Source organism: Myotis lucifugus, unplaced genomic scaffold, assembly GCF_000147115.1.
Source record: "Myotis lucifugus unplaced genomic scaffold, Myoluc2.0 scaffold_61, whole genome shotgun sequence".
Classification (NCBI taxonomy): domain Eukaryota; kingdom Metazoa; phylum Chordata; class Mammalia; order Chiroptera; family Vespertilionidae; genus Myotis; species Myotis lucifugus.
The window spans coordinates 6,363,662-6,377,653 of NW_005871109.1; the positions used below are offsets into that span (position 1 = coordinate 6,363,662).

The 13,992-nt window shown below is 40.0% G+C and overlaps 1 protein-coding gene and 1 pseudogene across 1 annotated transcript; both read left to right on the plus strand.

Annotated features, from left to right (window-relative positions):
- Nucleotides 1-10,663: 10,663 nt before the first annotated feature.
- On the plus strand, nt 10,664-11,605 carry LOC102428377 (olfactory receptor 6-like). Its single transcript, XM_014456666.1, has one exon. The coding sequence runs from the start codon at nt 10,664-10,666 to the stop codon at nt 11,603-11,605; it is 942 nt and encodes a 313-aa protein (XP_014312152.1).
- Nucleotides 11,606-11,778: 173 nt separating this feature from the next.
- Nucleotides 11,779-12,635, plus strand: LOC102438620 (annotated as a pseudogene).
- Nucleotides 12,636-13,992: the final 1,357 nt, after the last annotated feature.

The following is a 13,992-nucleotide window of genomic DNA, read 5'->3' on the forward strand; positions in this document are numbered from 1 at the left end:
GCTCTGGTACCAGCACTGCCAGTCCTTCTGTGGCCTGACACCCTTGTCAGTTGCCTTCACCTCACCCAACTTCGGTTGACAGCTGTGGCATTTAATTCTACATACAAATTTCAGCCCAGCCAGTATCTCAGTGGTTGAGTGTTGACCTATGAACCAGGAGGTCATGGTTCCATTCCCAGTCAGGGCACATACCCGGGTTGTGGGCTCTATCCTCAGTGTGGGGTGCTTGCAGGAAACAGGTGATCAGTGATTCTCTCTCAACATTGATGTTTCTGTCTCGCTCTCCCTCTACCTTCCTGTCTGAAATCAATAAAATTATATTTTAAAAATAAAAAGTGAAAATATCAGCAGAAATTGCCTGCTGTTTCTTACTAGGATTCTGATCATATATGGTATTTAATAAATATTAGTCAAATTGAAGTAAACCTTGGTGGGACTGCTTATAATGAGTATACCACTTTAAAAACAGACATGGGTTTAAATTTTGAAATAAGTAACATCACCTAAGTAAACCTCATTTTCTACTTAAGTATGATATAGAACAAAACTTGAATTAAAATACAAAATCACTTATTCCACATTTAATTTTTAAATATTTCTCCATAAATTACTTCCACTTTTCTTCCATCCACATGCTACTGGCAAATTGAATCGATTCTGAGATGTCTGAGCTAACACACTGAGCAAATTTAAACTCAGGTGTTGAAGATATTGTGCTCAACTTTTCTGCCATTTAATGTAAGACTCTATATGTCACTAGGAAGCCTTAGTTCCTATCAGAACCAGTGTAACTTTACTGCAGTGAACTATCTCTTTACTTTTTCCCTATTAGGTTGCACTTATTCTCTTATCAGAGTAAAACTATATTTTATGATCTGTAGAATAATTTTCCAGGTAGTTCTAATCCACTCACCCAGGTGACTATCATCTAATAAATAATATAATCAGACTTTTAAAACAGCTTCACTGACAAGTGGGAAAATGATGAGAAAGTAGATGTTCTTGGGAGACAAATATTTTGCATAAGACCCTGGCATTATTAACTGTTAATTTATGTTTTTCAGAGGTTATTTGAGCTTCATGTTTTTGAACTTCAGTTTCCAAATTTGTGAAATATCTACCTTCAAAAGTTGGTATGAAGGTTACATGAAAATGAATATATGTGCATGCATCTGGCACAACGTTTAACACATATAATTCTAAATTATTCAACAAAATACAAGATAAACAGGATTGATCATAAGATCTTTAAAACTCAACTGGAGTTTCAAGCTTTCCATGATGTTTTCATTTTTCCAGCCCCCAGCTTGTGCAGATCTACCCCCATGCCTATCTGGAAGAAGTGGTCTCTTGCTGTGCTTAACTCCTGTTTAGTGTGACAATGTTTTGGTTATAATACTCTTCCAGACTCCACCTTATATTGATAATTATTCAAATACACATAGTATTTCTCATACTAGATTGTAAGTTTCTCATATCATAGATATCTCTTTATGACTTTCAGTTACTAAAAATTATTTCTACTTACTTGGTATTCAATGGTCAATAGATATTTGATGAATAAATCCCTGTCTGAGTGGATGCCATACTTTCAATTGATAGCCACAGTACCCATACCTTCCTATATTTTTTGGCACAGTTCCCATTTTATTTTGTTCTATCTCTTCCATTTTTTAGACTGAGACAAATATGATTAGTTCTTCACATCCATTTCAATACTTTCTAACATGCTGAGGCTGGAGAGCTTAACACTACAGTTCTCAGGCTTTTATTTATGCTTAGGTTCCTGTCTCATGCACTTTTATGAGACTTTGATTCACACATAAGTCTCATGCAGACGAAAGCTGAGTGTGGGATGTTCATTTAGTTGATATGGATTATGGCCAAAGTTGGGGATCCAGCAGATTCTGGTTCATCAGCTCTGAGAGGGAGCAGTAGCCACAGCTGCTTTTTCTATTATGATTGAAACAAGGGGGTTTGGGGGATTGTTCCTGGTGTTCAGCCTGAATAAAGCCTCCTACTCCAGCCCTCTCTATGATTTTATAAAAACCAATTCTCTTTCTGCTTGAACTAAGGTGAATTCCATTATTTGAAACAGAACAGACTGATACAATCACTCTGGGAAAATTATTATTCATCCTGAATCTCCATTTTCTTGTTTAAAAACTGGGACTATTAATAACATTTTATAAAGTTGTTGGAAGCATTAAATTAGATAACATGTGAAGTCTTTTACACATAGCAGGCACACAACTGATTGTTATTCTCTGTTTTCTGCAAGGAATTGCTCTTATGTATTCACAGATTTCTTTATGGCTCTATGGATGGCAGTCCTCAATTTTTTTAAATACTGTAGAAACTACCTTAGTCATTTGAATATTTGGGGTGTTTTGGGATAAAAAAATTTAAAGTTAATAATAATTCAAAGGTTTCAGGCATGAGAGATTGAATGGATAGTTTAACTAGTCCTTAAAGTATCTGGAATTAACCTAGAATTCCAGTGTTTCAGCTATTGATAATATAATTATAAAATCAGTAAACCTTATTAATATTGAGAAGCAGAGCTCTTTATAAGTATACATGGAAAAATATCACATAAACCCCTACATGAAATGAATGATGGAAATAACCAGGTAAATATAGTAATAACTTTTTTTGTTGAATTTTATAATTATTTCATCTAATTTTATTTTTAATAAATGAATTGATGTACTATTTATAACTATGTATTTTAATAAAAATAAATTCACAAATAAAAAATTATCTTTGTTCTTACTCATGAATTTTAGTCCAGAACATAAGTTCACATAAATGCTTTAAAACACTCTACTGTTAGTGTACTTATGTTTGTTGATCTTATCTATAAAAGAAAGGTATTTAACAGGGTACAAAGAAAATCTTCAAATATTGGACAATAACCTTCAGCTGCTGCCACCACACTTGCTGTTTTCAGAAGAGATATATGCAGAGGAGATGTTGCAGGCAAAGACACGTTCTGTCACATATTAGATCTGTGTCCTCAATCTCTTAATCAGTGAGCAGGCCTGGACCATATTCGAGAAACAAGGTCATTTCTTGTTCCACTGGCCCAACTCTTTGACTTTGAAAAGTCTGAGCAGTGTCCTTATACTTTCCCCCAACCTACAGTCTAATTATGGCCCTCACAGCCTCATCACTCTGATGATAAAACTATGACAGGAGACATGGAAAGATTAAATTAGAAGTAAGAGAAGGTTTCAATCTGAGGCTTAGCTATCAGCTACCTCTCCTTTGCCTTGTCTCCTGCCTTCCTTTGCTTTTGATCCTTGCGCTTATTTTCTTCTTGGATTGCTATGAATGAATACTCCTCCTTCTAAATCTCTTTCTTTGAGTTATTCTCAACAACTACTCACGTGACATGCAAAAGAGAAGAGCCGTGCAGAATGACCCAAGAGGAAGAGACAAGTTCCCTTAAAAGACAAAAGAGCCACAATTGGCTACATTAAACTTTATTGGCCAAAGTTCAATTTCCTAGGTCTATGTGCAGCTGTTTACCTTCGATGCTTAGGAGTATGTACTCTTCTCTTGAGTGGAGGGAGTGGAGCGGAAGTTGTGCTTCTCCCTAGAACAGCGGTTCTCAACCTGTGGGTCGCGACCTCTTTGGGGATCGAATGACCCTTTCACAGGGGTCACCTAAGACCATCGGAAAACACATATATAATTACATATTGTTTTTGTGATTAATCACTATGCTTTAATTATGTTCAATTTCTAACAATGAAATTGGGGGTCACCACAACATGAGGAACTGTAGTAAAGGGTCGCGGCATGAGGAAGGTTGAGAACCACTGCCCTAGAAGTTAGTATGTACTATTAACACTGCTAACTCATCTTTTGTGTATTTTAATCCTCTCACCAGCAACCCCTCTGAATAACATTAACGCTTTAAAGTAATAGGATATGAGTTATAGTTACTTCCCAAATGACCACAAAGAAGAAGGAAAATCAAGACTTGAGACTAGAATTAGAATCAATCACCAGGGTGATTTGCCATAAAACCTTTGCTGTTCTGTTTCTCCATCTGATAATGATATAGTATCACTTCTGTTGACCCTTCGAGATCACTAGGGAAATGTCTCTAACTTCTTTGTCATTGTTGCTATTCAAAATCCTAGAACAAGATCCCCAAGGATATGTCATTTAAAGAACAGTAGTTGTCTCTACTAAGCAGTGGGCTCTCTGTTCTGCCTGGTTGAGGACTGTGTGAGGAGTCAACATACAATCAGTGGCAGAAAAACAGAGAATGAGAGCAAGAGAGAAGGGAGTAGGAAGAGATAATATTAAATAAACACAGAGAAAAAATTAAAAAAGAAAAATCCCTCCCATCTTGGGCTTTTATCATCTAACAGGGGCATCCAATAAGCCAAAAAGTAATCTTTGAATATTGGATTTAATAGTGTAACCACATATATAAATTGAGGTGATGTTTCCTTTAATCAATAGCAAAATAATTTTTCATTTTCCTATAAAACCATCTGGATCCCAGACTCTTTCCCAGATGATGAGAATCACAAAATCATGGAACTCTTGAGTTTCACAGAGAAGCAATTTTCCACGGCTTAGATCAGGCTATTTTAATGTCTCTCCTTTCCCCCTTTTCCCTATTGCTTTCTGTCACCTATCTGCAACTCCTTTCAGGTGGAGCTACAAAGACTCATGGGGCAAAAAAGGCCATATTCTTCAGAACATTCTCCATAGATCTGACCACTGGACAACTATAACAAGATCTCCAAGCCAGACTCAACCAAGATGACCTAGTTCACTCAGGTGACTAAAGAGAAAAAACAGGTGAGATATTTGATATTAAACATCACAAATAATTTGTTTATTGAGTGCCAACCATGCATCAGGAACTGTGCTAGACATTTGATATAAGACAGACAAGCTGAAGATAGGATAAAATTGGTATTTTTCAAGGAATTCACAAATCTAGGAGTGGTGACAGGTAAGCAAATGATACATGTTAGCATAATATGATGCTCCAAGGTCCAAAATTTTATAAGACCAGATAGCCAAGGGTGATGGGCTGAAGAGTATGATAGTGGGGCTGGTTAGAGATCGTTTGATAGAGAGGATAAGTCTGAGTAGGCATTTGCCAGGTGGCAAGCATTAGAAAGAATTTCAGGTAGAAGACAGAGTATGTGTAACTACATAGATAAAACCTTGAAGAAGGATGTTGTAATGAAGAACTTCAAATTCTTCAGTGTGACTTGAGCTTGGGCTGAGTATCTGACAGAAGAAAAATATTAGCATGAGGAATGTGGGGATCAGATCATGAGGCACCAGCTATGGAATGTAAGTAAGTAACTTAGATGAACAGTAACCACTGAAGGATTTAAACTGGATAGTCACAGGTTCATCTTTCTATTTTAGCAAGATCACTCAGTCTAGAGACAGGAACACTATTTAGTATCTCTACTTATGGTCTTAAATGGACAGCAGGCCTTTGCCAGTCTCTACACAGGTCCCAGCCTCTTGCAGTGCATGCTTACTGAGACTTGAACTTTTTATTTTCCTTTGCGCTTTCCACCCTAATTACACAAAATCGCTCCCATTATTTGCACTACTCTCTTTGTTCTCTTGAAACTTCCTCTTCCTTCATGATAAAACCTATCTCCTTCCTGTAGCATCTTCCAGGGAATACACATCAGTTCAGCAGGTGAGCCCCTCCTCTGGCTGAGCCAACAGGCTCATCATAATAAAGACCTTCAGAGTAGTGACATGGGCAGCAACTGGGTGGCACACACCAGGTCAGTGGCTGGATCAGAGGTCAACGTACAGTGGGGGAGGTCATGTAAATTCAGACTTTAGACACAGATAGGGGTTAGGGTAAGAAGCATCACAAATATCAGGAAGTCTTGACTATAGACTTGGGAAGCAAGTTGCTCATGGAAAACTAGACAAATCAGGTTTTGGAACTTTAGACTAATCACAAAGGCTCAGATGGGGTGTAAAGGCTAAATTCAGAAGTGAGGAGTTTGGACATAAAAGACTGGAATTAAAAGAAAAATTGATTTCAGTATGAGGATGAGAGCCAGGGATCAGGAGAGAAGGCAACACAGTAAAGAAACGGAAAGAGCAGACTACGAATTCACAGTGGCAATGAGCAGAGAGAGAGGAGGAAATCAATCCTTAAACACGGAGGAGTATAGCATAGTAGAGACCAACAGTCTTAGGTTATAATACCATCTCTGCCAATTTTTACTTGTATAAGTATAGCCAAATTATTTACCTTATTATCTGTAATATGGGACCAATAATATCTGTTTTATTTGGTTATTGTGAGAATTAAGTGAGATAAAGTATGGAAAGAACCCAGTACAAATTCTGCCATATGGTAGGTACTCAGTAAATGATGAATATTTTATTATTGAACAGATTATAGACAAAGGCAGAGATGAGGAGCAAAGATGATGAAAGCTATGCAGGAAAACTGGGTGAGTGCTCGAAAGGGAGAAAGTGCAGGACAGTAGTCCTAAGCGGCCCTCAGTTACAAAGTACTAACAACTTACTCAAAGTTTCAAGAACAAAGTATGAATCTTAAAAATCTAAAAGGAAGTTCAGGTAAATTAAATAATCTTGTTTTCCATGTGTAGTCAGTGTGATAAGAGATACTGTCAGATATTGCAGGACTCATTGTGTTGGAAATGGGGAGAATTAGGAAAAAGTGGGAAGAGGGCTAATTATATAACATCCTTCAGCCTTGTCTCGATCCATTCACACCATCCATTCTTTCTAATCAAAATGCAAATCATTTATTCCATCATTAGCTTTTATCTCTTTGCTCTGTGCCTGTGCATTTGCTATTTTCTCTTCTTGATTATTTCTCCCCCTTCAAAACTTGAAATGCTTCATTTCAGTTCAAGTGGCACCTCCTTGGTGAAAGGCTTCTGGGCTACTCTGACAGAAAGAATTATTCTCTACTCTCGGCTTCCGGTACTCAATATTCCATTGCAATGCTTACTTATTACGTTATATTCTAATTCTCTGTTCCCTTCTCTGTCTCCTTTACTAGATAGTTCCAATGTCTTTTTGTTGTGGTGTTTTCTTGCTAGGGTTAAAGGTATAGGAGCTGGTGTGAGGGAGGGGTCAGGGGGTGGCAAACTAAAACACATTTTAAAGATGCGAAAGACCTGGGTATTACCAGAAAGGTAGCAGCAGTAGAAAGTAAGCAGACAAAGGTAAGGAAAGAAAGTGGTTGATTGGTTGTATAGTGTTCTAAAGCAGATACAAAGTAAAAGAATATTTTCAGGAAAAGTGATAAATTGATTGACCATCTTTGGAAGTTATAGAAAATGACTCAAAAAATCTGTTAGGGCCGTGGTCGGCAAACTGCGGCTTGAGAGCCACATGTGGCTCTTTGGCCCCTTGAGTGTGGCTCTTCCTAAGCCTTAGGAGTGCCCTAATTAAGTTAATAACAATGTACCTACCTATATAGTTTAAGTTTAAAAAATTTGGCTCTCAAAAGAAATTTCAATCGTTGTACTATTGATATTTGGCTCTGTTGACTAATGAGTTTGCTGACCACTGTGCTAGGGAATTCTTAAAAAGCCAACATGATTACAGCTGCTTAAAAGGACCTGGTGATCTGCTCACCATCCTCTCCCCCACCGCTTCCTTCTCTGGGTTCATTTCTCATTACCCTGCTCCAACCAGACTGAACTCCTTGCTGTTCCTCATGCTGTGCCTCAACTTAGGGCAGTGATGGCGAACCTATTACACCTCTGACACGCGAACTCATTTTTTGGTTGATTTTTCTTTGTTAAATGGCATTTAAATATATAAAATAAATATCAAAAATATAAATATTTGTTTTACTATGGTTGCAAATATCAAAATATTTCTGTATGTGACACGGCACCAGAGTTAAGTTAGGGTTTTTCAAAATGCTGACACACCGAGCTCAAAAGGTTCACCATCACTGACTTGGGGTCTTTGTACTACCTATTCCCTTTGTCTGGAAAGCTCTTCCCCTCAATAGCCAGATGGCTAATGCCTTCTTCATGACTCCGCTCAATGAGGTTTATCCCTATCAGCTATTTAAAATATGAACCAGCCACTACTCCATGCCCTCATTTTCCTTAACTTACTCTATTTTCTCCAAAGAATTCACCAATTCCTACATCTATATCTTTATTGTATTTATTCAAAGTCTTCAGAAGGATTGTATTTACTTGTATCTCTCCATTGGGATGTAATGTCTTAAGATTAGGACTTTTGGACTGTTTTTGTCTGCTTTGTTCAATGAGCTATTTCAAGCATCTAGAATAGTGTCTGTCACATAGTAAGTGCTCAATGAATATTTATGAAAAGAATGAGTTTAATATACAGAAAGAGATGGGATTTCTGATAGAGAAATTTCCCGAGAAATAAGATGTAAAGCAGATAGTACGTTCTTACGTAAAAATTCCTTCACAAACTTGTTCTGTAATGGTTCAGATTTAGGCTATATGCTTCCATACACCTCTTGGGCTAAAATGACCTAAGAGATATGTTAAAATTAATTAAAGGATAATTCTATGTAGTAGAGAAATAAGTCAACTTTGAGTTCTATATCACTGTGCCTATTTTTTCCTGCACATATAACCAACTACTATATTGTAGACCTGGGAGTTTAGGCCATAATGTATGTATAAATCAGAAATAATAACTAAACATTGAGGAAAGTCCACATCTTATTCTTCTTCACAGTTTCTGGATTCTGCATTTCCCTTTCCAGGTCATCTGTCTTGGTCTCCTTGAAAAGAATGTTTCTCTTTTTTAGATTAATTTTATTTATAATCTCAAGGCAACTTTTATCCTTACTTTTCTCTTTCTTCTATCCCTACTTGTGAAGAAAGTTTCTTTTAATTTCAATTCTCTCCTTAGGTCCATATTGTGCCCTGGGAAGCCCAGGACCCTTAGATTCTTACTGTAACTTGTCTTCAAGCAGTGTCCATAATAATGAGGAGTTTCAAAGTCAAGGAGTAGGTAGAAGTAATCAAGTAACACTTCTTTTTTTTTTGCAGTAGAATATCTCTGAAGAGGATATAGATGAATGCACAAGTTAACTTAGGATAAAATAAGAACTTCTATATGTATATATAGTATATATACAAGGTAGGGCAAAAGTGGTTTTACAATTGTTCATATGGAAAATAATACAATATTAATAAATAATACAAGAATAAATTGTTTTATGTACTCATAACTATAAACCTACTTTGCCCTACCCTGTATATATATAGATATTGTTTATATATATAACTATTTTACATACATAGTATATGTATCTATAATATTATATATATATTATAGATACTTATGTCTAAATATATTATTAGCATTATTAGGAGCCACCTAAAAAGTTAAAATGTGTTTAATTATTCTAAAAGGGCAGACATTTCTTTATTCAATTTTTTAAGCTGTGTCCCTGAAAATAGGCAGAGAATTGTTAACCACCTTTGCCATATTCTTCCAAAGACTTCAAAAGGCTTACAACATAGTGGAGGAGTAGGCCAAAGTCGGCAATTCTCCTGGCTAAGAGGGTCTCTTCCAGCTAATGTTCTTTTTTTTATTTTCTCCAGATTTTGAACTTCCCTGCCCTGCTTCCTGGACCATCCTTGAGATTTATTTCAGTCATCACAATCTCCTGCCTTATAGCTGCCCCTGAAATCTTGGCATATGCTGGTAAGGAAAGTATTTACTGCTAGTTCGACTGAAGACCCCTTTCTGACCTAGATCTGAAGGCCTGAACCCTGAATCTGACATCATGATTCTGTTTTGAGATTCTTTTTTAAAATTTATTTTTCAATTACAAGTGACATCTATACTAATAAAAGGGAATATGCTAATTAGACTGGACGTCTTCTGGACAAAGCCACGGTGGCGGGGGCCGAGGCAGAGGTGGATAGGGGTGACCAGGCCAGCTGGGGAGAGCACTAAGGGGTGATTAGGCTAGCAGGGGAGGACAGTTAGGGGCGATCAGGCCGGCTGGGGAGCAGTTAAGGGGCGATCAGGCTGGCAGGGGAGCAGTTAGGGAGTGATCAGGCTGACAGGCAGAGGTGGTTAGGGGCAATCAGGCTGGCAGGCAGAGGCAGTTAGGGGCGATCAGACTGGCAGGCAGAGGCAGTTAGGGGCATCATGCCAGCAGGCAGAGGTGTTAGGGGTGACCAGGCAGGCAAGCAGGAGAGAGGTTAGGAGCCAGCGGTCTCAGATTGAGAGAGGGACGTCCGACTGTCGGTTTAGACCCTATCCCACTAGGGCCTAAACCGGCAGTCGGACATCCCCTGAGGGGTCCCAGATTGGAGAGGGTGCAGGCTGGGCTGAGGGACCCTCCCTGGTGCATGAATTTTGTGCACCGGGCCTCTAGTAAAATATATTAGTTTCAGGTGTACAACACAGTCATTTTTAACTTTGTGTCTGTGGTGGGTTTGTTTTCAGTTCCTGTTCTGACAGCTGATTTTCGGAGAGATCTTGTGGCCTCTTGTGAACCCAGAGCCATACCAAAGGACCAGATTATGGCACTAGGGTTAAGTTAAAAATAAAAAACCTGTAGTCTAAGGACTCTTTTCTGCTAATGTTGATCTCACTCTTCAACTTGGTGCTACTATCACTAACTACTTTGTCTTTTGGTGTTGTAACCATGTGGAAGAAAAACATCACTTATATTAGTGAGTTCATCCTGCTGGGTTTCCCTACTTCCCTTTGGGTTCAAGTTCTGCTCTTCCTCCTCTTCCTCATCACCTACTTGTTTGTGCTGTTGGAGAATTTAGTCATCATCTTCACTGTATGGGTCACTGGGTCTCTGCACAAGCCCATGTACTATTTTCTGGGTACCATGTCCTTTCTGGAGACCTGGTATATATCTGTCACAGTCCCCAAGATGCTGGCTGGATTCCTACTTTGTCCCAATACCATATCCTTCCTGGGATGCATGACCCAGCTCTATTTATTCATCTCACTTGCCTCTACTGAATGTGTGCTGTTGGCTGCCATGGCCTATGACCGTTTTGTGGCTATACGTTGGCCTCTTCGATATCCAGTCCTGATGACCACAGGATTTTGTGTTCAACTAATCATGAGTTCCTGGGTGAGTGGCTTCACCATTTCCATGGTAAAGGTATACTTCATCTCCCAAGTTGCCTTTTGTGGCAATAATATCTTGAACCATTTTTTCTGTGATGTGTCCCCCATCCTCAATCTGGCCTGTGTGGACTTTTCTATGGCTGAGATGGTAGACTTTGTGCTAGCCATAGTCATCCTTGTGTTTCCTCTCTCAGCCACTGTCATTTCTTATGCCTTCATTGTATTTACCATCCTGCACATTCCCTCAGCCAATGGACAGCGAAAGGCCTTCTCCACCTGTGCCTCTCACCTTACAGTGGTGGTCATCTTCTACACAGCTGTGATCTTCATGTATGTTAGACCTCGGGCCATTGCTTCATTCAATTCTAACAAATTAATCTCAGCCATATATACAGTCTTCACTCCCATGCTCAACCCTATCATCTACTGCCTGAGGAACAAGGAGGTCAAAGATGCCATCAGAAAAACCATGGCAAATATGGTCAAGGCCTTTTCTTGAGAGATTATCTTTGCTGAAGAGACTCAGACATTCTTTCTCTTTTCACTGTTTGACTTAATCTCAAAAAACACCTTACTTTGGTGAAAGTCGGCAATTACAAAAATAGTGATATAGTACAATAATTTAGGGAAATCCCCTTTTCTGTCAGGCCTTAATTAGTGCTTTCTTTTATAATGCAGTGAGTGAAATAATCAGAACTCCAAGATATATATATTAGTAAAAGTTATAAAATAATTTATCTTTATGAGATTTTTATTAAGAAGTAATCAGTTATTATCTAACTAGATTTTTGAATCCTATTTGTAATATTTTTCCATTTTTATCTATTTTAAGAGTCTTCTCTGTCTTAGTTGGGGAACACATACTTAATTTTATGGCTATGACCTGTTTATTGCTTCCAAGAGAATTAGGGGACTGGTTCCTTTTATAATCAATTGACTTTTCTGATATCTCATTTTAATTATTTTTTGCAATATAGGCCCCTTCACTATTCCACCCTCATGAGCCAGAGGGTTTTTCTCCAGCTGGTCATAAGATCTTAGGCCAGTGGCTCATTTGTGTCTCTAGTAGACACAGCATTTACTTTATGTCTCACATACTGGGAACAGAATGTAATTAATCATTATTTTTGTGAACCTCCTGCAGTCTTGAAGTTGGCTTCAGTAGAAACCTACTAACCTGAGATGGCCCTCTTTGCAATGGGTATTGTGATCCTTCTAGGTCCCTTCTCCCTTATCCTTATCTTCTACCAGAATATTATCTCCGCTGTGATTCGGATACAGTCAGGTGAGGGAAGGCTCAAGGCCTTTGCTACCTGTGGCTCTCATTTCCTTGTTTACTTTTCCTATAGCTTGACCACATTTACCTACATGCATCCAAATTCCAAGACAATGAATGGAGGGATACAGTGGTCTGCATCCCTCCATGTTTTATTGCTATGTTTTATTCAGTCATAACATCCATTCTGGATCCATTTATTTACAGCCTGAGGAACAGGAACAAGCATTTAAAAAAACTAGTTGGAAAATAGAGCCTCTCAGAGACAATCCTATAAAATAAAGCCTAATATGCTAAGTGTCCAGTTGTCCTGTCAGCCGTTCAACCAAAGTGTAATATGCCAATGATATGTTAAGGCCATTCAACTGCTCGCTATGAAGTGCACTGACCAACAGGGGGCAGACAGTTGACCAGTTGCCATGATGTGCACTGACCACCAGGGGGCAGATGCTCCCACCGGTAGGTTAGCTTGCTGCTGGGGCCCGGCCAATTGGGACTGAGTGAGATGGGCCGGACACTCCCTGGAGCCCTCCTGCAGTCCCTCCCCGGCTGGCCCCCTGTGTCCCTTCCCAGCCCCGATCGTGCACCAATGGGGTCCCTTGGCCTGGCCTGCGCCCTCTCACAATCCATGCTGAGCCCCCCTGAGCCTCCCCCCCCCCCGCAAGTGCACAAATTTCATGTACCAGGCCTCTAGTGATATTTACATTGATAGAGAATTGTGTAGATGAAGACTTTCCAAAATGGTTTGACATCTTTAACAACTTTCTCTCTGAACTATTTCTAAGGTGATACATTGATAGGGGTCATGATGTACCCTGGTACATCTAAGATGTTTTTAAATTTGATTACTGTACTTTTCTCAAGCTTCTTCTCTATAGTTGTAGCTTGCCTGCCTCAAAAAAAAGTTTTTTGATATAATCTATATTTGAATAATATATAAATACTAGAGGCCCGGTGCACAAAAATTTGTGCACTCGGGGGGAGGGGGGGTCCCTCAGCCCGGCCTGTGCCCTCTTGCAGTCTGGGACCCCTCGGGAGATAACGACCTGCTGGCTTAGGCCTGCTTCTGGGTGGCAGAGGGCAGGCCCAATCCCTAAGTGCAGCCCCTGGTCAGGCTCAGAGCAGGGCCGATTGGGGAGTTGGGGTGCCGCCCTGTCATGCACAGAGCAGGGCGGATTGGGAGGTTGCGATGCCACCCTCGGTCACCCTCAGGGTAGGGCCGATTAGGGGGTTGGGGCACCGCCCCCTGTCACACTCAAGGCAGGGTAGATGGGGAGGTTGCAGCGCCACCCCCTGTCATGCACAGAGCAGGGCCGATCAGGGGGTTGGGGCGCTGCCCTGTCATGCACAGAGCAGGGCTGATCAGGGGGTTGAGGAGCTCCCCGCTGTCACTCACAGAGTAGGGCCGATAGGGGAGTTGGGGCACCACCCCCTGTCACACACAGAGCAGGGCGGATCAGGGGGTTGGGGCGCTGCACCCTGTCACACTCAGGGCAGGGCCAATGGGGAGGTTATGGCTTTACCCTGTCACACACAGAGCAAGGCCCGTGGAGGGGGGTTGGGGCGCCACCCTCTATCACCCACAGAGCAGGGCTGATCAGGGGGTTGGG